This window comes from Garra rufa, chromosome 18 (genome assembly GCF_049309525.1).
Source record: "Garra rufa chromosome 18, GarRuf1.0, whole genome shotgun sequence".
NCBI lineage: Eukaryota > Metazoa > Chordata > Actinopteri > Cypriniformes > Cyprinidae > Garra > Garra rufa.
The window spans coordinates 7503069-7529645 of record NC_133378.1 but is presented as its reverse complement, the minus strand read 5'-3'; the positions used below and the strand labels follow the sequence as shown (position 1 = coordinate 7529645).

The 26577-nt window shown below is 37.8% G+C and overlaps 1 protein-coding gene across 1 annotated transcript in view; it reads right to left on the bottom strand.

The window, feature by feature from the left end:
* Positions 1-26577, bottom strand: part of zbtb46 (zinc finger and BTB domain containing 46) — a 103070-nt gene that overhangs the window by 55605 nt on the left and 20888 nt on the right. Inside the window, exon 2 of the mRNA XM_073823421.1 lies at positions 7000-8001. Coding sequence (XP_073679522.1) covers positions 7000-7966 — 967 coding nt within the window. The 5' untranslated portion in view covers positions 7967-8001. The remainder of the gene's footprint in view (positions 1-6999; positions 8002-26577) is intronic.

Below are 26577 nucleotides of genomic sequence, written 5' to 3'. Positions count from 1 at the left end.
TGAATTTGTGTATGTATGTACCTGTATGAATTTGAATTGCGTGAGCAGATTGTTCACAGAAGTTCATACTACCAATTAGATACCAATTTGCCAATATGTAAAAGTTTTTAACTGCAATGGGAGTGTGTTGTCCATTTCATATAGAAAGCAATACCTATATAAGCATGGGGCATGGGGCAATACTAGCAGATCTGAGCGGAAACACTTCTCCGGTAGTCATTTTTATCTTTTAACTGAATTACTGTCGGAGAAAAAGTTTGAAGAGACTTTTTCTGTTGTACTAGCTATACTACATTCTAGCTATGTAAATAAAACATCCATTTTAAAGGAGAAGATCACTTCCAGAACAAAAATTTACAGATGATTTACTCACCCCCTTTCTTTCTTCAGTCGTAAAGAAATTATGTTTTTTGAGGAGAAAATTTCAGGAATGTTCTCCATATAGTGGACTTCTATGGTGCCCACGAGTTTGAACTTCCAAAATGCAGTTTAAAGGGGTGCTATTATGCTTTTTCACTTTCTGAACTTTAGCCAGTGTGTGGTGTATATGTTTGGGCATAAAAAACATCTACAAAGTTACAAATCTCAAAGTCCACTCCAAACGGAGATATTTCGTTTTTAAAAAATCACTTTTCAAGAACTACAGCGAACGACTCGTTTGGACTACAGCGTTTGTTTTCCGGATGCAATGATGTCACAACTCGGTATCCCGCCTGCTGAAATTCAAATCATTGGCGGGTGGGGGATTCGCCTAACTTTACCCATGTAATATGGACAGCCGCTTTTGGGATGCTACAGCGAGCCGTACGTCGGCTCGTTTAAACGCAGCTTTAACTAAAGGTTCACAAACTGCTCCGGTAACCGTGCTGAAGCAGCGCCATTCACGTGTGTTGAACAGAGGGTCCAAACACACGCAGATCCGCGGCTGATGTAAACACGAACTAGCACATGTCTACGCCACGCCGTAGATATGTGCAGTATGTGGTAAGAGATTTATTTATCATACACTGTAGATAGCTTCACTAGCCTTATGGTTTCAGGCATGCAAATAATTAAATACATTAGCACAATAATGATAATGTCACGTATCCACGATCTCGTATGCTGACGATAGGACCAATAATAGCGTATTATTTACTCACCCTTTATGCATCCTAGGTGTATATGACTTCCTTCTTTCAGACGAATGCAATCGGAGTTATATTAAATCAATTCTGGTACTCATAGAACAGCATAGATTGAAAATAAGTTGATCCATAATAAAAAAAAAAACTCCAATCGCTTTTTCTTCTCCACCTTTAAAATAGCCGTACACCGCTGTTTTACGTTTTTTTTTGTAAAGTGTGTTTGACCCTCCTTGCGCGTTTACTTTGTAAAAACTGGGTCGGTACTTCTGTAGCGATGAAGGACGATTTTGAAGTTGGAGGAGAAAATGAGATGGGAGTTTTTCGACATACCCTAACTATCATGAACCGGAATTCACAGTTTACGCAGAGCTAGCCAAGATGAGCATTTGAGGTTAAAAAGTATATAAATTGTAAATTAATTTTACAAATTAACCAATTGTTTTGCTAGATAAGACCCTTCTTCCTTGGCTGGGACCATTTAGATCCCTTTGAAGCTGCATTTAAACTGCATTTTGGAAGCTCAAATTTGCGGGCACCGTTGAAGTCCTCTATATGGAGAAAAATCCAGATTTTTTTTACTTTACAACTGAAGAAAGAAAGACATTAACTATTGGATGACAAGGGAGTGAGTAAATTATCTGTAAATTTTTACATTTGACATTTGAGGAAGTGTTGCCAAGTCTGCGTTTTTCCCGTGCAATTGGGGTACTTTAATACAGTTGCCACGGGTTGTTTTTAATGTCTGGGGGTTGAAGCGACCACAATAATGTGATGTTTATGCCCCTGGAATGCCCCAAAACATGTTTAATTTACCCCACTGAATGCAGTTTTTACTGGGGGACCCCCTCGAAATGTCATTGGGCTAATTTTGAGTAGTAATTGGCTGGGTTTTGTTGTGAAAACCTGGCAACCCTGGTTTAAGGGTAACTCCACGGCCCCATTGTTCCTGTCCTGGCTAAATGCATCTTTCTATGTGTACTTGCGTTGAGTATGTTTCTAGTAGGCCTATAAGCAAGTTATCTAATGTTATCTAACTGCGGAAACCAGTCACAAAAACGTAATTTTCAGTATAACGTGGAATGTCATGGAATTTGGATGAATACATTGAAAAGTTGGGCTTTGTACACTTAAAGGATTAGTTCACTTTCAGAATAAAACATTTATGAAAATTTACTCACCCCCATTTCATCCAAGATGTTCATGTTTTTCTTTCTTCAGTCGAAAAGAAATTAAGTTTCATTGCAGCTTTAAGTGTTTAAAAAGTGAACGTGCAAATGAAGTCAAACGTTCCTTACAAAATAAGGTAAAACAATGATTTCTGAGAATTCTGAAGTTGGAGAAGATTTTTTTTTTTAAATTAGAAAATGACGCTAGATAAGACCCTTATTCCTCAGCTGGGATCGTGTAGAGTTCTTTGAAGCTGCACTGAAATTTGGATCTTCATCCCCACTGAAGTAAAATGGGGATCAACGGGAAGAGAAATATTCAAGAATGTTTTCATCAAAAACCTTAATTTCTTCTCGACTAAAAAAAGAAAGACATGAACATCTTGGATGACAAGGGGGTGAGTACATTATCACCAAATTTTCATTCTGAAAGTGAAGTAATCCTTTAATCAAAGCGTGATTTGGAACAGTGTCGCAAAAAAAATGCATTAAACATAAAATAAAATAAATAGAATGCAGAACGATTTTGATAGAAAACACATAATTTGGAAAAAAAATAAAACAGATGTTAATATAATCTAAAAAAAAAATCACCTATCATATTCTGGTCTGACATGTAGAAGTGTAGATCTCATTTAAACTGAGCAGAAAACATACAGATTGTAATACTGTGATGTTTTCCCTTAAGAATCTGCAGGACACATGCCCATTGTAACGCCTGCATCTTCTGCAAACATTTTCAACACCTGCAAACATCTGCTAGACATCCAGTGTGACCTCACATCGCTTCTCTAGAACTGTGATGGCTTGATGCCTCGTGTTTGTCAGTGGTCAGCAAGACGAACAAGGGTGCAGTGAAACTTAAGGAAAAAATAGCTTGTACAAAGAATAGCTGGTGTGCAAAGAATCCCTATAGCATGATCTGTCTCTTGTCTTACAACAATCATGCAAAAAACTGTATTAATAGAATGATTAGGATCATATTTTAACAGACGTGAGAAACAGCTAGAAGCTTTAGACAGTAGCCTGACTGTCTTTTTGGTCTTGGCTGACTAATCATGTTAAAAACCATATACTTTCTCTCTCTCACACACACACACACACACACACACTTTACAAAGTGCAGGTTGAGAAATATCCTGCTGCTAGCCAGAACTTCATACCAGAAGCATGGTAATTTAGATACACAGTTCTATAAACATGCCAACCACCAATTACAAGCTTCTTAAAACCATTAGTCTGTGCACAATTCAAGTCGGACATCAGCATCCTGGGATCCCATTTAGTGCTGTCAGCAAGCGGCACCCTTAACCATTAGCCCTGCAACTAGACACTTCCTGCGCCCTTTAACCAAATCTGAGAAAGCTCTACCTGGTGACAGGACCTCAACATGGAGACGAAGTGCATGGAGGAAGAAATCACTTGTGAAGGCATTTATAGAGTCCTACTAATTACTTAAGCTCTAAGCTTCTATTCTATGTTCTAATAAGATTTAGCAATGCTCACATGTGGGTGATAAAATATGCAAAAGGTTGAAAAAGGTTTTGGACAAACCTCCTGTCTTTAACTCCTCAAGAATCCACCAATTCAGTAGGAAAACTACAGCCGAGTCCAAAACCCAAAGCAGGGCATGAGGGTTTTCACAACATGTCCTCTTTCTCTCACCCTGATCCGACTCGTCCAAGCCTGAGCCTGTTTTGTGTCCCAAGCAACATTCTCATCTTCACCGATCACCGGCCCATATTATCAAATGACATCCAAAGCAATTTGGCGTTTTGCAAGTCCTTAGCGGACTGAGATTTACACACGGTTAAGAGGGATGATTTTAGATTTGAAAATGTTTCGATTCCATTTAGAGCGTAATTAAATTGACCTCAAAAGCTTGACTAGCATATTAGTTTGGCTTATGGGGGCCAATGCGTGAGGAATATAAATGTGTACTGTTTGTGTTGCACACAAAGGACCGGGCGTGACTTTTGCGAGCATGTGTGTGTGTACGCAGTACAGTGAGCCGGTGTGTACTTAGATGTGTGGAGTCTTGCACTTGATATTTGATCTGTGGGGTTGGGTCAGCGAGTGCAGTTATTTCTGTTGGAGCCGCAGGTAGCAGGGCTGGCAAACAGAGAGGATGAGAGAGTGCCTCGAGAGTTAAGTAGGTAAACTCGCGCTAAGCTGATGCAGATCTCCGCGTATTCCCCTCCCTCTCTCCTTCACTTTATCCCTTCTTCTCCACACTTCAGAAGACCTTGGGGCACCCCCCATCCCAACACACTCGCACACACACATACAATTTAATCCTCATACCGCCACCAAGGTCAATTCAATTATCCTGTTTTCTTAAAGTGTGTGTGTGCCCATTTCACAGACGGCCTGCACAAATTCACCAGAGATTAGAGCTGCCACACTTTTAATGATCTACATACCTATAAGCAACAGTATCCGAGACAGGTAGGGCCTCATCCCCGCTTGCTAGCGCGATCTGTTCCTCAGCACGGATTTTGTTTTTAGGTTGATGAGGCTGCCTCGCGTCCCATGTGTCTTGCCGATGTTAATGAGGAAATGAGTTTTTTCAACCCCAAATTCCCCACCTCAATCTGTAGTTTGTCATGCTGCTATACTATTAGTGTTACAACAATAATTTTCAACTTCATCAGAGTTCTATTTCTATCTAGGTTTGAATTATACAATCAAACACGGTGGCAAAGTATTCCAGAAGATCTGACTCCCGCGAGATCCACGAGGCAGTGCTCACATACAATCTGAGTAGGTACTAAAATGAGAAACAAACTTTGTGACATCAGTGCCAATAGCCTAGTGGGCAGTGTGCCGACATATAACGCCGTTGCGTTACAGGCATCCCGAGTTTGAGTCCCGGCTTGAGGACCCCCCTCTTTCTCTCTCCCACTTCACTTCCTTTAATAATAATAAAAAATCCACAGGATCCAAAGTCATGCAGTCCGTGATGGACAGATTGTTAACGGCTGGTCTATGTGGTAACAGTACATCATTCATCGCCTATCATTCATCGACCTCAAATATGGCTTATCATGAAGCATGTAAGTAGCAGCAACTTTAAGACCGCTCAAATCTAATGTTAACCTAGAAAAATGTGCGCTATTCAAGTGCGGAAACTAAATAGTAGCGCATTCACTACATTACAGATTGAGGCGCCAGTGCAGTCACTTGCTCTTAAAATACTCCGTCATTTTTGGTCATACAGATAAGAGTAATACATCTTTTGAATCTGTTAAGACTCTATGTTTATTTGTGTGCACTTAAATAACAACGAAACGTTGCGCTTTTGTAAAACAATGAAACCAAACAGGATACGCTTTCTGCTGTCTCGGTCTCTGTGAATTTGAGCGCATCAAGAAAAAAGAAATTAACCAAAACTAAGTGTATACTTGCCTTACAGACATGAAAAATATATCTACAGAGAGCAAAATGTCTACTTTTAAATAAACTAAATGGAAAACAAATATTCTCAGATAGTGTAATCCATATGAAACATGCATACAGGCGCATCCAGTACTGCAGAGATTACAAATCAGCGTTGTCAACTTCATCTCTTAAACCGAAAAAAAAAAGAAAATACAATAAATTATTAAAATGTTAATCCAGCCAATTTACTGTTTTTCCCTAACACATTCAGAATCATTACTTTTGCCGATGTGCTGTGGTAAGATTAATGTGTGCGTGTGAGCGCTTACTAGGCTATGTAGGCAATTAAAAACTCATTATTATGTTTTAAGTGGTTTATTAATAAACGTGCGATTAGTCAACTAATGCTTAAAATGAACTAGTCAGAAAAATCTTCAGTCGAGGACAGCCCTAGTAGTATGAATGTAATCTGGATATACTACATCCACCACCTACGACGTCAGAGGTATCTCTTCACTGCCATTTACAACTCCTCTACTATAGCCTCATGGGACAGTAAAGTGTCGATTGGAAGTAGTAGGTCATCTGGGTACATTTCGCCTACTGTTTTATGAATACCATAATTTGGAGATGCAACTTATCTCATGCAATTTATAGTACAAAAAATATAACAGGGATGGACAACTCTGGTCCTGGGGGTGGCACTGTCTCGCTCAATCACAAAATTGAATATAGTTGGAATATCTAACCAAAGTCTTAAAGAGTACTAGTGCTTGATCAGGGATGGAGTTTAACTCTGCAGGACAGTGGCCCTCCATGACTAGAGTTGCCCATTCCTCCGACCAATTAGTACAGTAATTAGTAATTATTGACCATTTTCAGTAGCAGTAATCCACAAAACGTGAGTTTTGTTCAGTTTAGTGGCATTGTTTACATTTTATTGCTGCTAATATGACCAATTGAAGACGTGAAAACCCTTTATAGTAGGGAAGTATGCATATACGGTCCCTTCTGCAAGACCAAAACTTTTGAGGAAAGGTCAACAGTCGGCTCACTGATGGCGTAAAATATTTTGCAGTTACATAATGTGATATGATAAAGCAGGGATGGGCAACTTAGATTCTGGAGGGTCACTCTCCTGCAGAGTTTAACTCCAAGCCTAATCAAACACACCTGCCTGAAGCTTTCTAGAGATCTTGAAGGCTTGTTCAGGTGTGTTTGATTAGGGTTGAAGCTAAACTCTGCAGGACAGTGACCCTCCAGAACCAAAGCTGCCATCCCTGCTCTAAAGGAAGCAATTAAGCAAACCAACACAGCAATCCTACCTGAAATGTCTTGGTTGCCGTAGCTCCAGCCAGGATTGGACAGCATGGATGGTAGCGGTGATGCCGTCCGACTGTCCCCTTCATTCTGTTGGGTTATGTGCCTGACCGTGTCCTTGTTCTTACGATTCTTCCTGCGGCCCGAGCCAGGGGGTTGCCAGCCCCCCTCTCCTCGTCCACCTGGCTCTCCAGGCGTGCCTTGTGCCCCTCGGCCAGCCCCATCTTGCAGATTGGAGGGGGAGACCTGCTCCTCTTTGACCTGGACAGAACGGTAATCAGCAGGCCACAAGGGCTGCAAACAAGCATCCTCTTGGCTCTCATGGCTTTTGGGTTCCTGGTCCTCTTTGCCGTAGTTGCTACCACCTTCGTGGCAGCTAGCGATGGCTGAGTCTCCAGATGAGTTTGCTGGGCTGGTGCGTCTGGCCAACCACGGCGAGGAGCTGCGAGCTGAGATCATGGACGCCAGTGCCTCCGAGGCTCCGCCCACACCTGGCCCATTCCCGCCTCCCATAGAGCTCACCACGTTGCCCATCTCAATATCCACTAGTTCGTCTGCGAGCTCGGAGCGAATGCTAATGTCTAGCGCTGCCTTGATGAAGCCGTGACACGCCTGCACTATGTCGGTCATCTGCAAGTAGCTGGCGGCCGACATCACTTCAATCACATTCTTGCTTGTGAGCGCCAAGTGGGCGGAGTACATGAAGTCAAGGATGGTCTTGAAGCCTTGGGCTGTGACAATGTCCAAGTGCGTGATGGTGGCCTGCTGCTCTGAGCCCTTCTTCACCTGGCAGTAAAGTGTCTTGAAGTAGCGGCTGCTGCCCAGCAACACGTTCTTGTGCGCTTTGAAGATCTTGCCCTCCACGATCACACACACGTCGCACAGGATGCCGTGCTGCCGCTGCTCGTTCAACTCCCGCAGGAGCTGCCGGTAGTGCGACGTGATCTCCATGTCTTCCTTCCGGTTATTCATTGGACTAACGGGTGGCTGCTTCTCCTGAACAGAGTCTGGAGAAGGACAACATACAACACACAAACCCTGGTTAGTACAGTTGCAGTAGATGCAAAAAACAGACCATGAGTTCATGCATACAGAGAGAATAGCTTTGTCTACTAACTTGTGGGATACAGTATGCAGAGTATACATACTACATACTGCAGAAATAAAACATTAATGTTATTATGCCAATCCAAACACAGCAAATGGCTGAGCAGGAGGTCCAGATTAATAAAGTAAATGTAAATCATCCTGTCTGGACACAGTGATTATAAGTCATCTTAAAGCAACAAATACGACCATGTATACACAGAAAATATACTTTACAATTTTAATTTGTTTGTTTTTTTATTGCATTGCAATAATGAGAATGGGATTCCTTTATTTGCATTACTAAAGACTACTGAGAATTCTGAACGAGTTAAGAAATGTGCAGTTAAGAAAAGGTCTTAAAATAAGCTTCTGACCATTTATTTGTGATATTTTCCCCTATGCTCCCCCTCTTTGCATCTGAGTGTGTTTTGCGTTTATAGTTTCTCTCATTTTCCTGCACACTGAAGAACAATGCTTTGCCACGTCTAGCTCTCCTCCCCCATCTCTCTATCTTAATGATTATAGCAGAGATGCTCAGGTGTTCACTGTTCAACCCTTTAATCATGATGTTTTTCTCTGTTCGCTTTATTAGCTGCCAAATAAAATCACCCAGTGAGTGTGTAAAGCACTTTAACACAATCATCTCCTCTCCTCTTCTCACTTTTCTCTTTTTTGTTACTAAATTGTTTCATTTAATTACCATTTTGTGAGTTAGTTGAATAATAAAGTGGAAAATGGAGCTGCCAAACAGATAATTCATTTTTAGCGAGGAAAGGTGATGGCTGTAGCCCAGCAGACAATCAGCCTCAAGCCATCAGAGCTGGCCAATGCATGTCACCTGCTTCAGAATGGCATTTTAGTGACATTTAGTGCTTAAATGACTTTTTACGGAGATAGAAGACCTCAGTAATAACAACTCAAAGCTATGGTCAATTTCTTCTGTCAGGTTTTATGCTGGTAGGCGTCTTTTATGAAGGCAGGTTTTCAGTTATGAGTAAGAGAATTTCTAGATTTTGATGCTGTGCTCCATGAAAATGCAATTCCTCACTTGATTTAATATCAATCTTAAGATTCTTCTAAATGCATAAGAGGTTAGCGGCAATGTCAGGGACTGTCAATAGTCATACTACTTAACTATTGGCACACGAAATTGGAAACCTTAAAATTAAGCATCTAGTTTCTGATTGCAAGGCCCGCAGAACTCTGCAGGTTCTCACAGAATAGTGTTTTTGTTTATTAAATATTTGGGATAATTTGATTATGTTGTCGGCTATCCTAACAGTGAAGTACTCTCAGCTCCATTTGACAGTTTTTTTACCATTTACCCAAATCTATTTCACACAATTCGACAGATTTCCGCTAAAAGTGTTACAAAAAATGTAGAAAAAAAGCCTCAGATTCTTGGGCGTCCAAAGGGGTTTAAAGGGTAGGGAATAAATTGGGGGGGAAATAATTTAATAATTTTAATGATTATTTTTTACAATTATTGTGCATAATGACTGTAGTCTGCAATGTGTCCAGGTTTCCAATTGAATAATGTTATATTCAAACTAGCAATGATGGTTTGAGCAGTTTCTAAGAAGTTGGAGTAACAAGCAACAATATTTATTTTATACAGCAATTTAATACACAAAAATGTAACATTAAGTTTTATACAACAGTTCTTTCTGGTTTATATAAATCGTATGCTGTATATTAGAGTGCTGTCTTTGTACGTTTGACTGAATTGCCTAGCAACTTTTATGATGACTGTTGTTGTTTGTTTAATAATTATTATTTAATAAATAATACTTTATATAAAATAATAGTAGTATTTAGTAAGTGTTTAGTATTGAGAAACAGTGTTTGTGATGGCGATTTTAGTAACATTGTTCCACAACAAAAGACTGTTTTTATGAGTCAGCAGTAAAGACTTTTATACTGAAAAGTTAGCGCTATAACTTAAACGGAAGTTATTTTTTAGTTTCAACAACAGCTTGACGCAGCAAACAAATGCACTGAGCAGCAAAATCACCCTTAACCAGTGTTGCCAACTTGGCGACTTTGTCGCTAGATTTAGCGACTTTTCAGACCCCCCTAGCGACTTTTTTTCGAAAAAGCGCCTAGCGACAAATCTAGCGACTTCTTGGACAAACCTTATTAAGTTTATGAGACTCTCTGGTACTGCCGCGCGAGCGCGAAGTCGTGCTTTCCCAGTGCGCGCGCGCTCTCCCTCTCTCTCTATCTGCGTCTGTTCTGTTCAGTGAGCAGCACTTTCAGACAAAAAAGATATTCTGATGCTTATAACTCTATTTTACATAAAAGTATAGCCGAAATCACAGCACAGCCATTGTCTTAATTGTATGTGTATTTGATTTCATTAGACAATGTCGTGATTATGAATCACGATTTTAGTGTAGATGAATATGTTCGAGAGCTGGTTATGTAGTCCTAATGGGCCACGTTTCAGTCACTATTTCATATTTACCCCGTTGTCTGACAAAAGAAACCATAAAATATATCAATATATTTATGAAATATATAAATGAAAACAGTTTTATTGAATTTGGCTACATTAAATAGCAGTATGTGAGCACAGAGACGGAAGACAATACGACGTACTGACGTCATGAATATGCTAATGAGCGTATGACGTCATTTAGCGACATTTGGCGACTTTTCAAGCGGGGTTTAGCTACTTTCCATTGAGAAAAGTTGGCAACACTGCCCTTAACAGATGAAAGGATATTAACGTTACGACAAAGATAACGCTTTCCTCAGCAGATATTCAAACTAATGAGGTAATGAGGCAATACAGTGATCTGTCACAACAAATTAAAGAGCCACAAAACAGTATTTATTGTTTGAATTTCTTTAAAAAATGACAAAATTCTAAAGCTGAGACCTTGTTTCATACCAGAAAAAAACTTGCTTTGTCTTGTCTGTCAACGTGTTGTTTTCTCTTTGCTCTTTGACGTATTTTTCACTGTGTGAGAACATAATGTATATTGCTAAAGCAGCATTGTTTGACAGACATAGCAATAGTAACTAAGGGAGGCGGGTTTTTGCGAAGGGTCAATTGGTTGAGTAAACCAGTGGTTCTCAATCCTGGTCCTGGGGGACCCCTGCTCTGCACATTTTGCATGTCTCCCTTATTTAACACACCTGATTGAGATTATCAGCTCATTAGTAGAGATCCATGAACTGAACTAACAAGCTGAAGATCTCAATCAGGTGTGTTAAATAAGGGAGACATGTAACATGTGCAGAGCAGGGGTCCTCCAGGACCAGGATTGAGAACCACTGGAGTAAACGATTCAATGACTCGCTCAAAAAGGCTTGTTGCCACCTACTGGCATATCCATGTAATCAATACTTGCTTTCTACTTGAACGTGTCTGAACATACAATCGCTAAAAACTTAGGATACCTAATATAGCATTGAATGGGTGCCGTTGCAGTGAATGGGTGCTGTCAAAATAAGAGTCCAAACTCCTTAATGATAGATTTGTTTCTTACAAACATGCAACTTTTCACTTCACAAGATGGTAACTGATGAACAGGAGTGGTGTGGATTATTTATGATGTTTTTATCAGCTGTTTGGACTCTCATTCTGACGGCACCCATTCACTGCAGAGGATCCACTGGTGAGCAAATGATGTAATGGTAAATTTCTCCAAATCTGTTCTGATGAAGAAACATCTCATTTACATTTTGGATAGCCTGAGGGTGAGTACATTTTCTGCAAATGTTCATTTCTAAGTGAACTATCCCTTTAATGGTCACTAAAATATGCTGTAAAAATTATAAAAAAAAATGCAATTTATTGGTTTACTTTTTCTTTGAATTTTAGACTGATTTATAAGTAGATGTCTGAACTATATCTCTCACTATCCATGATTTCACGGACACTCACTGAGACGTAACTTCCTACATGAACATGCACCTACATATTCACACAAACACAGATATCCCCAAATAGGCTTCACTTCCCCACTAGCATCCTCTATGAGCAGCACAGAAGCCATCCTGGTTGGGGCTAAATCGCAGGGACGTGGAGTGTTACCAAATGGGGCCATGATTTGTTTTGTGAGCGTTCAGGCTGTCAGCTCGCATCGGCCCGAGCGCAGCGTGACAGCTCCCGTTCACTATAGTGACAGCAGCGTTTGCTGCGGGGCCGGCACACTTCAGGTCATGTTTAGGAAAGTTCCTCTCAACCTGATGGCTTGTAAGATCAAATCAATCCTCTGCCTCTCCCATGTCCACTTGTACAAATACACCTTACTTGGAAGACTGAAAGAAGAAGAGAATGACAGTGACAAGTGACTTTTTTTTTCTTTTTAATAGTTTTAAGTTAGCCCCCAACTGCTTCGCTCAAGGCTTTTTGATTTGACTGCCTATAATGCAGTCGTTCGACTCATACTAAAGACAACAACTGAACAATGTGGGTGATTTAAAGGGTTAGTTCAGCTAAAAATGTGACACACTTTTTCTCACACAAATGATATGGCTTCAGAACAAACCAATATAAACCAATTTTTGTTTGCTTTTGAACAACATACAGTACCCTCTCAGAAAAATGGTCCAAAAGCTGATACCTATTCAACTTGTATATCTTTGTACCTTATTTATTCCTGAAGGATGCACATTAGTACCTTAAAGGTGCATATTAGCACCTAAATGGCACATTTTACTGCTTAAATGGTGCAAATTAGTACCTTTTGTAAGTGTACCGCCCTAGTGACTGCTTTTGTACCTTTTTTTCCCTGAGAGTGTAAGGGTGAACTATCCCTTTAACATCAGAGAATCTTTTCATCTCTTCTCTTTTAACCCTTAAGACCAATTTGTTTTTCTCTGACAATGAGGAATACGCTCTGTAAATACTGCACTTCGCACCCCAAATTAGTCAGTTCTTTTCATGTGACTATTCAGAAGTACTTCAACTGTGCAACCAACAATGAATATTAATATCTCTTCGTTGGCCGACTGAGTTACATGGCAATCTGGGCAATCAAGTGCAAAACAACAATAAACATAAACAACACAATTGACAGACGTGTAACACGGCTAAACGCTGAATGAGACAGAATGCAGTCAGACTAATCAGATTTTCTGCTTCACTGCAACTAGGAGCATCTGAAGCTTGTTAGACAAAAAGGAAGAGTGTAAAAAGAGAAAGGCATAATAGACAGCAGGTTCACATAACCTTGGTGAACCATACCGAGTACAAGTGCGGGTGAAAGACCATATTTTACATTTCATATTTTGGGAAAGGCTATGCAAGAGCAATACTTTGAGAAGTTACATTTTTAAAATGGCCTTCAAAGCCTATTGCAATAACCAACAAATTAAACAGTTAATTTTAAAGGTGACAAAATTGGACTTTTTCTGTGTTTAAGTGGTATAATCGAGCCCCGAGTGCATCTACCAACCCAAAAAATGTGAAAAAGGACAATCCAGTAACTTTGTTTTGGTAACCCTTCTTCTGCAAGCATGTAAAATAACAAACATATAAGATTTCAGTCCCCCATTGCCTTTGCAAAGTGATCCTATTATAATATTACCGGCCCTTAATGGCATCGTCATTTTGTTTTTGCAAGCGACAATGGTCAAAAGTTTACATCCCCCTTGCAGAATCTGCAAAATGTTAATTATTTTACCAAAAAAAGAGGGATCATACAAAATGCATGTTATTGTTTATTTAGTACTGACCTGAATAAGATATTTCCCATAAAAGATGTTTATATATAGTCCACAAGAGAAAATAATAGTTGAATTTATAAAAATGACTCAAAAGTTTACATGCACTTGATTTTTAATACTGTGTTCTCACCTGAATAATCCACAGCTGTTTTTTTTTTTTAGTGATAGTTGTTCATGAATCCCTTGTTTGTCCTGAACAGTTAAACTGCCTGCTGTTCTTCAGAAAAATCCTTCAGGTCCCACAAATTCTTTGGTTTTCTAGCATTTTTGTGTATTTGAACCCTTTCCACCAATGACTGTATGATTTTGAGATCCATCTTTTCACACTGAGGACAACTGAGGGACTCATATGCAACTATTACAGAAGCTTCAAACGCTCACTGATGCTCCAGAAGGAAACACAATGCATTAAGAGCCGGGGGGTGTACTTTTTTCTTATTTTGCCTAAATATAATATTTTTTTTTCATTACGTACTGCCATTCTGAGGCTACAGAAGATAGTTACATGTTTCCCAGAATAAGTCAAATAAGTCCCTGATCTTCAAATTCCAAAAGTTTTTACCCCTGCCTTTAATACATAGTGTTTATTTCTGGAGCATCAGTGAGCGTTTGAACCTTCTGTAATAGTTACATATGAGTCCCTCAGTTGTCCTCAGTGTGAAAAGATGGATCTCAAAATCATACAGTCATTGATGGAAAGGGTCAAATACACAAAAATGCTGGAAAACCAAAGAATTTGTGGGACCTGAAGGATTTTTCTAAAGAACAGCATGCCATTCAGCTGTTCAGGATAAACAAGGGATTCATGAACAACTATCACTAAACAAAAACACACAGCTGTGGATCATTAAGGCAACAACACCGTATTAAGAATCAAGTGTATGTAAACTTTTGAACAGGGATATTTTTATAAATTCAACTATTATTTTCTCTTGTGGACTATATGTAAACACCTTTTTTTAATGTGAAGTATCTTATTCAGGTCAGTATTACATAAACAACAACATGCATTTTCTATGATCCCTCTTATTTTGATAAAATAATTAACATTTAGCAGATTCTGCAACCTTTTGACAACTGTATTGGGTCTTTTAGTTTCTTGATTTTATACTTCTTAAATTGATTGCATAGTGAAAAGTAGTCTTGATGTGAATGATGAAACATTGTGCAGCGATTTGTCATTCACAACATGACCAAAATGTAATAGGGTCAATTTTTATGTTGTAGGATGATGGCTTTAAATGAAGCTCTCTGACTGTGTTCAATTACAGCGAAATTGTTCGACAAAAAAAAAAAAAAAAAATCCTTACATCATCAAAAACTACATCATCTAACAGTGCTGTTCAGATGATTATACATGATTGGAAGCAATTGCTTTAATAAGGGTTGATAACCACTATCCATCAATGTTTCAGCACCAGAAGCACAACAATGATATTATCTATCTTACATCGCAGTTACTGAGTTAACCCAGCTTTCGTCCGCACCAAAATAGAAGGTGTAAGAAGTGGTAGTAGTAGGGTTAAGGTTAGGCCTGTAATGGGATTGGAGGGAAGAAATGTGCAAAGAATGGAGGCCAGAGCAGCCTAAGTCTCCGAGGATAGAGTGTTAAAGAGTGCCACCACCGCTTACAGTTCCTGTCACCCGCGAACACTCAGATCTGGAGTGACTGGGTTCCTCCGGCCAACCAAACACACACACTTCCACACAAACACCCATGCAGAGACGTATGTATGCTCTTCCTTATTTTTGTTGAGGTGGTTCTGATATTCTTAGAGGGGACGGGGGAAACAAGGCCATCTTTCTTTCTTTTTCTTTTCGTTTCTGCGCATGATGGTGGGAAGGACAGTCGTGACATACGAGGAGGTGGCGGAAATAGGAAGGGTGGGAGGAAGAAGGAGACAGCGAGCGCTCAGAGGGTGTAAGTCATGTATGCGTCAGTGTGTTTCACAGGCAGCCAGTCATTTTAAACCACTCGACTGGACATCAGGGCCATTATCCGAGGGGTTAATCCCCAATTTCACAGAGCTGGCAACAGGCAAAGTGGAACAAAAAGAGTGCAGGCCTTTTCAAAGCAAAGCAGAGTATGTATGCTACAACAGTAGCCAACATACAAAGTTTAAAACTTTTTTCAAAGTTCATGGAAGTTTTATGAAGCTCAGCTGCAGCATTTTAAGTCATAAAACAGCTAAATTTAATTAGGGAAAGGCTACGAGCGTACCCTTAAATTGGCTTTCCAGCTGGTGGTAAAATCATTAATTGACTGAACCAACAGCTGTTTAACTGCGGTCTGACCGAGACAAAAAATAAGTAAATGAGTCGTTAAACGAGGAGTGTTGGTATTAAAATATTAGCCAAATAAAACAAAATCAACAGAAAATGAGAATTAAGCACTGCTTAATATGGTTAACAGGCACTATGCTGGCGTATTGGTTAAACACATCTAGAAGAAATTCAAAAAGAATGCAGTGTTACGACAAATACAGAGATAAATGAGCTTAGGATAAAAGGTGGATGCATTTAGTCTCACTATTTATAACTATTAGGGTAGCAATATAAATAGACTCCAGAAAATGAGAAGGAAACTTTGGCTTTGATGCACTGCACTGATAAATGCTAGATGGTGACAGCTATTTATAATATACAGCTTAACATAAAATGTTCCTATATGTAAAAAAAAAAAAAAAAAAGTGACCCTGGACCACAAAACCAGTCATAAGTGTCCATTTTTAAATTGAGGCTGAAATTAGTCTGAGATACAACTGTTTGAAAATCTGTAATCTGAGGGTGCACAAAAAATCAAAATATAGAGAAAATCACCTTTAAAAGTTCTTAGCAATGCATATTACTAATCAAAAATTAAGTTTTGATGTATTTACGGTAGGAAATTTACAAGATATTTTCATGGAACTTGATCTTAGTTTCCTAATGATTTTTGGCATAATTTTTTTTTTTATCATTTTAACCCATACAATGTATTTTTGCCTATTGTTACAAATATTCCTGTGCTACTTAAGACTGATTTTGTGTTCCAGGGTCACAAATATATCTTAAAATACATAAATCTGTATTAGTATTAGTGTTTAATGCAAGATAAAGGTTTAAATCCTGATAGCAAATGGTAATGATTAAGAAGTACAAAGTAAGTACAAAGTTTGATTACTTCACTCTCAACACTAGCTAAATGGAAGTGAGTTACGATATGTTCTCTGGCACAATCTGTTCTAGGTACAGTATGATTAATAGATAAATAGCATCAGTGACGTGTATTTGACTGCAGCAAGAGCTCAGCAAAATCTCAGATACTTTCTGTGCTGTTTTCAGTATTTAAATGTTTTATCCAGGACTACCAATATATTAAAAATGTAGTTCAATTATATAATATGCTAATAAAATTAATCAAAGTTATAAAGTGCAATTATGTTTTTTTTAAAGAAATTTGTATTTTTTTCTGCAGGGATGCATTAAATTGATCAAAAGTGATAGTAAAAATATTTATAACAAAACCAGTCATAATGGTCAAATTTTTGAAAGATTGATTGGATTAGATTGAGTACATTGATGTATGATTTGTTAGGATAGGACAATATTTGGCCGAGAAATCTAAATATTGAGAAAATCACCTTTAAAGTTGTCCAAATGAAGTTATAAGCAATGCATATTAGGTTTGGATATATTTATGATAGGAATTTTACAAAATATTTTCAAGGAACATGATCTTTACATAATATCCATAATATAATATGGCATAAAAGAATTTTTTTTTTTCTATTCTATTCTATTTCTATTCATCAAAGAACTTTTGGATTATGGTTTCCATCAAAAATATTAAGCCGCACAACTATATTGACTATATAGCAAATCATCATATTAGAATGATTTCTGAAGGATCATGTGACACTACAGACTGGAGTATTGATGCTGAAAAATTCTGAAGAAATATTGACATTTCAACATGTATTCAAATAGAAAACAGTTTCAAAAAAAACACTTAAAGGTTGGATTTGTTAAGCCGAAATCCTCAAGTTCTCTCTGTGACTTGACCCTATATCTCTGCATAGACTGAGCAGCGCTATCTCTGTGTCTGTCTTTAGGCCAGACTCCAGCTGGCCCAGGTGACAAGAGCCTGTCACACCACCGAGAATGTGACAAGAGCGGATCTTAAAGGCTTTGAGAGTCTTAACCCCTCCGCTCAGCTCCACCCGGCTCAGCACCTCTCTCCCCCCTCACCTACGTCCTCCTTTACCTCCTCTTGAGCATTAAGCCGGAGCAGTGAAGGTGAGTCCGTGCTGAGAAGCTAGAGAGGTCAGAGTGCCGGGAGAGTGGTGCGAAACCGGGACAGAGAGACTGTAGTGTTTACCGGTTCACATCAAGGCCTTGTCCTGTTATGCTCTCTGCTAAACTAAGGTCCTGCAAGGTTCTATTCCAGACTTCTCAATGAGACTTTGCCCTGAGCTTGCCAGCTAAAACTTAGCGGAGACTTTCAGGTATTCCCTCTCACGCTAATGGCAAGTTCTGTCCTTGTGGCTTCTCCATGTTCACATGGGACTCAACGGCTATTACATCATCATTTCATCATCTAGAATTATTGTTGATATCTATAATATAGAAGTAATAATAGAGGCATTTTATAAAAGCCACAAGTACATTCAAGGGATAGTTTATTCAAAAACATATTCTGTCATTAATTACTCACCCTCATTTAATTTCAAATAGACCTTTGTTCCTTTTCGGAATACAAATTAAGATATTTTTGATGAAATCCGAGAGCTTTCTGACCCTGCATAGACAGCAATGCAACTGACACGTTCAAGGCCCAGAAAGGTAGTACTGAATTTTACGAAGCTACAAGAATAACAACTTTATCTCTTCCGTGGTAGTTAATGCGTGTTCACAAGAGTAACATGAAGCATGCGTTCAAATAGTATCACATGGACTATTTTAATGATGTCCTTACTGCTTTTCTGGGTCTTGAACTTGTTAGTTGCATTGCTTTCTATGCAGGGTCAGAAAGCTCTCGGATTTAATCAAAGATATCTTAATTTGTGTTCTAAAGATGAACCAAGGTCTTTTGAGTTTGAAACAACATGAGGGTGAATCATTAATTACAGATTTTGTTTTTTTAAATTACAGAATTCATTTTTGAGTGAACTAGTCCTCCCTTTAACAATGCTTTTAACCAAAATGCCTTGGCATTCAAAGTAAATATTTTTTTAACAGCTCCTACATTCGCTGGAAATCAAACCCATAACCTTCTTTTATTATTTGAGCTACAGCAATGAATTTAAAACCACAGCACAAACTTAAAAAGCATTAATCAATATAAAAATAGCATTATTTACAGTTGAAGTCAAAAGTTTACATACACCTTGCAGAATCTGCAAAATGTTAATTATTTTACCAAAATAAGAGGGATCATACAAAATGCATGTTGTTTTTTATTTATTTCTGACCTAAATAAGATATTTAACATAAAAGACATATAGTACACAAGAGAAAATGATAGCTGAATTTATTAATACTCTATTGTTACCTGAATGATCCACAGCTGTGTTTTTTCTTGTTTTTTGTTTTTTTGTTTTAGTGATAGTTGTTCATGAGTTCCTTGTTTGTCCTGAACAGTTAAACTGCCTGCCGTTCTTCAGAAAAATCCTTCAGGTCTGACAAATTCTTTGTTTTTTCAGCATTTTTGTGCATTTGAACCCTTTCCACCAATGACTGTATGATTTTGAGGTCCATCTTTTCACACTGAGGACAACTGAGGGACTCATATGCAACTATTACAGAAGGTTCAAACACTCACTGATGCTCCAGAAGGAAACCTGATGCATTAAGAGCCAGGGGGTGAAAACTTTTGAACAGAATGAAGATATGTAAATTTTTCTTACTTTGGCTAAATATATTTTTTTACTGCCCTTCAGAAGCTACAGAAGATAGTTACATGTTTCACAGAAGACAAAATAAGTCAAATGTACCCTGATCTTCAAATTTAAACAGTTTTTTAAACAGTTTACAGTCATTGTTGGAAATTGTTCAAATACACAAAAATGCTGGAAAGCCAAAGAATTTGTGGGACCTAAAGGATTTTTCTAAAGGACAGATCACCAAACAAACAAACAAACAACAAAAAAAAAAAAACAGCTGTGGATCATTCAGGTAACAACACATTATTAAGAATCAAGTGTATGTAAACTTTTGAACAGGGTCATTTTTATAAATTCAACTATTATTTTCTCTTGTGGACTATATGTAAACATCTTTTATGTGCAACATCTTATTCAGATCAGTACTAAATAAAAAATAACATGCATTTTGTATGATCCCTCTTATTTTGGTAAAACAATTACCATTTTGCAAATGCAAGGTGTATGTAAACGTTTGACTTCAACTGTATATAAAAACATTATATCAATAATTATATAAAACAGCTTTTCAGGTGTTTGGATGTTACATAATGGCAGTGTGACAAAATCAATACCTCTCATCCATCAGTTTTTGCCTTAAAATAATGTATTTTTTGCATTTTTTTTATTTAGTTGACATTACCACTAGAGCATAGAAGGAATTGTCACATTTAAAACAACAATAATAAATAAAAATATTTAATTACATATTTACAGAGTACAGTGGGAGGTAACAAATAATCTGAGGCAAAGTTGAGGCACCTTCTACTTTTACGGCAGAAAAAAAAAATTGCCATCAAGCAAACAATCTTAAGAAAGTTTGCATGGGTCAGCATGGCTAATTAATATTCATAAGCAAAGCTGCTATAACATAATTCATATTTTTGCCATAATTCATACGACTCACTGCTCACAGCAGAAGAACCGGTATGATTGCAATTTGACAATTTGGCAAACTGGCAAAGACAATTACGCACACTCTTACTATAAAGTTTGCATGTGGCTGTAACTGTCCATTCCAGTGATGAAATAGAAACTCAAGAACTTTGACATCTGTACTCCCATGCAAACTCTCAAGCACACAAAGGCCTTATCTCTACTCTTTAGTAACGCTCTGGCACACTTTCCCCCGAACGCCTGGTGAACATTTCCATTCATCTGCACCTCGAAGGACTGCGACAAACTCCCTCACCAGAAAGTTTGCTGCCAATGCCTGCCTGTGCGTTACAGAAACACTGCACTCATTGGTCTCTTTATGATCACAAAATCACAGCCCATAACACATCACCTTTACTAATGCCTTCAAACCAGCCTCTTTTTCCTCTGACCAATGGAAAGGCAGTGGAAAATGTTAATGCTAGGCAAACCTGTTAACCCTTAAAAGCAGTACCTGGCAGAGGCACTTGCAGCGTGACGCTATCTGGCCTTTGTCCTCCATCTTTCTCTCACTCCTTCCCTCCCTCTTTCCCTCTGTCCTAGTGTATTTCTGGGCTATTCACTGCCTCAGAGGCCCTGAAGCCAGCCGTGTCTCCAGTGGAGGCTCCCTCTCCGACAACCCGGGGCTTAGCCTAAATTCTCTCGCTATTAAAAGCTGTGAAATGCAAATAATGAAACATCTCATTACCACTGTAGGAAAATGAAAAGAGAAAATGGTAGGGGGGAAGATAGAAAGAGAGAGAGAGAAAGAGAGAGAGAGGGGAGGTTAGCAGGAGATAACCTGACAGAGTGTCTTTTGTTTCATGAGAGTTGGCGTTACGGAGGGAGTCGAGATTGGATTTGCCAGTAAAATAAACAGGGGTGGATCCTGGAGAAATGTTCTAGGGTGACTTACGGTCGTGGCATGAGGACACGCACAAGAGCGCCGGGAACTAACTGTTCGTATGTGGTTACACTTAAAATACTATTTATATTCATTTTTCAAAGCGGGTTTGAGAAGATGGGTGGGAGAGCCCCTATGGGGTCCTAAAACCTCTGTGTGGGGTTGTGGTTGTCACATATCTTCTTCCATTACCAGCAACAAGGCCATGGATGGGTGAATCACACCTGCCAAGAACACGTTCACATATCCAGCTCTAATTTCACCCCACAATTAAAAGAAAACATTATGTCCATAACCAAACTGAATCCTGTTTTTAGGGCCAATAATAGTGTTTACACTGCATTTGCACATTGTTTTAGTGACAATTAAGCTTGTCCACCTCCAAATACTTGTTGATGTTTTTTGTTTTATTTCTCATTTGTGATTCCCTTAATCTTATTATGAACAAATATTGTAGTAAAATAATTTACTTGTAAATTACTTGCTGTAAAACAAATACTATTACAACTACTACTAAAACAAAATTAACGACTTCATTCAACAATTAATTTCTTTGATTCTCTTAATTTGTGTTCCGAAGATGAACGAAGGTCTTAGGGGTTTGGAATTAATGACAGAATTTTTATTTTTGGGTGAACTGTCCCTTTAAGCACTTTACCCTGAATTACTGTGCAAAATAATTTAATTATCTTAAAATATTTTGCACAGTAATTTAGTGCTTAATTGTAATGAAAATAATGCCACAATGCACAAAATGACTTAAATAGGCTTAAATGCAAAAGTATAATTTATTTCTTTTTATTTTGGGGTGAAATCCGAATCAGGCATGTTCTTGATATCAGTGTGATGTGTTTAAAGATGAAACTTCAACAAACAGCATGAACATTACAGTAGTTATCCATATTATTGGAAAAATCGTTTTCTTAATTAGTATTTTGCCCTGATTTCTAGTAACGATATTTAAAAGAAGATACATTAACTTGTGAAGCAAAACCACATAAGGTATTAGGTTATATCTTAATAGAAAAGAAAATATATCTTAATATACAGTTGAGGTCAAAAGTTTACATCCCCTTTCAGAATCTGCAAAATGTTAATTATTTTATCAAAATAAGAGGGATCATACAAAATGCATGTTATTTTTTATTTAGTACTGACCTGAATAAGATGTTTCACATAGATGTTTACATATAGTCCACTAGAGAAAATAATAGTTGAATTTATTAAAAAATGACTCCATTCAAAAGTTTAATACTCTGTGTTGTTACCTGAATGATCCACAGCTGTGTTTTTTGTTTAGTGATAGTTGTTTATGAGTCCCTTGTTTGTCCTGAACAGTTAAACTGCCCGCTTTTCTTTAGAAAAATCCTTTAGGTCCCACAAATTCTGTTTTTTTTTTAGCATTTTTGGTATTTGAACCCTTTCCAACAATGACTGTATGATTTTGAGACCCATATTTTCACACTGAGGACAACTGAGGGACTCATATGCAACTATTACAGAAGGTTCAAACGCTTACTGATGCTCCAGAAAGAATCACAATGCATTAAGAGCCGGGGGTGAAAACTTTTAAACAGAATGAAGATATGTAATTTTTTCTTATTTTGCCGAAATATCATATATTTTTTTCATTTAGTACTGCCCTTTAGAAGCTACAAAATAAGTGAAATTTACCCTGATGCTTTTAATGCATTATGTGTTTCCTTCTGAAGCATCAGTGAGCATTTGAACCTTTTGTAATAGTCCCTCAGCTGTACTGTCAACACAGTATCAAGAATCAAGTGTATGTAAACTTTTGAACATTTTTATAAATTCAACTATTATTTTCTCTTGTGGACTATATGTAAACATCTTTCATGTGAAATATCTTATTCAGGTCAGTACTAAATAAAAAAATAACATGCATTTTGTATGATCCCTCTTATTTTGGTAAAATAATGAACATTTTGCAGATTCTGCAAGGTGTATGTAAACTTTTGACTTCAACTGTATCTTAATACAGTATATCTTACTTTATTAAGAGAAGATATCTTTAAAACTCTCAAACAGCAAACCAGAAAAACATATCAATTTAGTTTCTTACTGCAATGAAATTTCTAGTTTTAAACAAAAATATTATGGCATTTAATGAGTCCAATTAATTAAGGTACAAAATAATATCGTAAAATGATCCCACACTATTTTGCTTGTCAAGTTAATAAATTTTGTTGTAAAGATTATTTTTTATACTGAAAAACAAGACTGATTGCAAAATACTGATTAGAAGCAGATTAATTTTTGCCGTGTAGGCTTGACATTGACAACTGCTTGGATAGCAATGTGTGTTGAGACGCTGCAAATAAGAGAACTGCAGGGATATTATAAACTGAATGAATGAGTTTGTGTATCTTCATCTGACCATCCTCGCTGAGGGACGAGCTCTCTTAAGCTCTGGGTTGAGAGGTTGATGACAAGCCTCTTACTGAGTGGGAGTCAAATTCCAGCACGATCTCCACCTCTTCCTTCTCTATCGCTGTCTTTCTTTCTCCCACTTATTTCTTTTTTTTTATGAGTGTACACTCGCATTACCACACACACACACACACACACACACACACACACACAGAGTCATCGTTTCAAATCCACCAAATGGTGCGCCGATGACTCCCTAAAGCTCGGCTGCCGCTACTCACGAATCGACGACTCATCTTTAACACCTTCCTGGAGCTCGCGCCGTGAGAGGTGTCACAACAAACCGGCGTTGTCACGCTGCACTGAGGCACGGCGTTCCTGTAAGCACACACTCCTGTGCACACACACCAACACACAACCTCACACACCATGCTGTGACAAGCCATTATCACAACAGGAAGGCTCATCACCGCCAGATAAGGTCCACGAATGCAAACTTTCACAGAATGATTTGCTAAATGTTGCTTTTCATTTTTAAACTTAATAAAACATTTTTAGTTTTCTACTTTTTTTCTGAAGTTCACTAATAAAGGTTTGGTGCAGTCGTAATTTAGTTTTTCATGACCGGTGTCCAACCTCTCAGCCACTTATTAAGCAGGCGCACACACACACACACGCACGCACACGCACACACACACACACACACACACACACACACACACACACACACACACACACACACACACACACACACACATGTTGGGTTTACATGTTTTATGGGGACATTCCATAGGCGTAATGGTTTTTATACTGTACAAACCGTACTTTTTATCACCCTACACCTACCCTACACCTAAACCTAGCCCTCACAGGAGATTGTGCATACTTTTACTTCATCAAAAAAACTAATTGTGCATGATTTATAAGCCTGTTTCCTCATGGGGACCTGAGAAATGTCCCCACAAGGTCAAAATCTACTGGTATTCCTATCCTTGTGGGGACATTTGGTCCCCACAACGTGATGAATAACAGGTGCACACACACACACACACACACACACACACACACACACACACACACACTCATCCAGAAGAACAGATAGATAGAATGATGATAAAATAATGCACAGAATAAAAGACGGACAGAAGGACAGGATGATAGATAGAACGAGAATGATGGACAGAACGCATGACAGATAGAATAAAATGACAGATCTTTAGATAGATAGATAGATAGATAGATAGATAGATAGATAGATAGATAGATAGATAGATAGATAGATAGATAGCTGTTTAAACACTAGACAGAAAGAAAAACAGACAGATAGAACGATATACAGAATGATCGAACGATAGATCGAACGAACAATAGAATGACTAAAAGAACAAAAGAATGATAGAGTGAACGACAGAATGATAGAGAAAATGACAGAATGAAAGAAAGAACAAAGATGTGGAGATGCTAAACTGAAACAAAAACTGACAGATAGACAGAATGATATACAGAATGATAGAACGAAAGAGCGATAGACAGAACAAATGATAGAATGATAGAACGAACGATAGATCAATATAGAACTAATGATAGAACAACAGATAGAACGATAGAACCAAAGAACAATAGAACGAATGACAGAACGAAAGATAGCATGAACGATAGAGCGATAGATCAATAGATAGAATGAATGATGAACAATAGAATGAAAGATAGCATAAACGATAAAGAGATGGAATGATAGAACGAAGGACAGAACAGAAGAACAATAGATGTGGAAACGCTAGACAGAAAGAAAAACAGACAGACAAATAGAATGATACACAGAATGATAGATAGAACAAAAGAACAATAGATAGAATGAATGATAGAATGAAAGAATGAAAGAATGATAGATAGAACGAATGATAGAACAAACAATAGAACAAACATAGAACGATAGATAGAATGACAAATAAAACGAAAGATAGAATGAACAATAGAATGATTTATGGAATGAAAGAGAAGACAAACAATAAAACAAAAGCTAGAATGAACGATAGAATGAATCATAGAATGATAGAAAAATAGAACGAACAATAGAACATCAATAGAACGAATGATAAAACGAATGATAGAATGAATGACACAACGATAGATAGAACGAACGATAGAACAAGCGATAGAGCGATAGAACAATGGATAGAATGAACGATAAAATTAATCACAGAATGACAGAACAATAAAGAACGAATGATATCATGATAGATAGAACGAACAATAGAACAAACGATAGAGTGATAGAACAATAGATAAAACGAATGATAGAACAAAAGATTTTTGATAGAACAAAAGATAGAATGGATCATAGAATGATAGAACGATAGATAGAACGAATGATAGAACGATAGATAGAACGAACCATAGAACAAATGATAGAACGATAGACAGAACGATAGATAGAACGAATGATAGAACGAACCATACAACAAATGATAGAACGATAGACAGAACGATAGACAGAACGAATGATAGAACAATAGATAGAACGAAGGATAGATAAAATTAATGATAGAACGATAGATAGAATGATCCATACAACAATAGAACGATAGATAGAACGAATGATAGAACGAATGATAGAACGATAGATAGAATGAATGATAGAAAGATAGATAAAATGATAGAACGATAAAAAGAATGAAACATACAACAAATAATAGAAC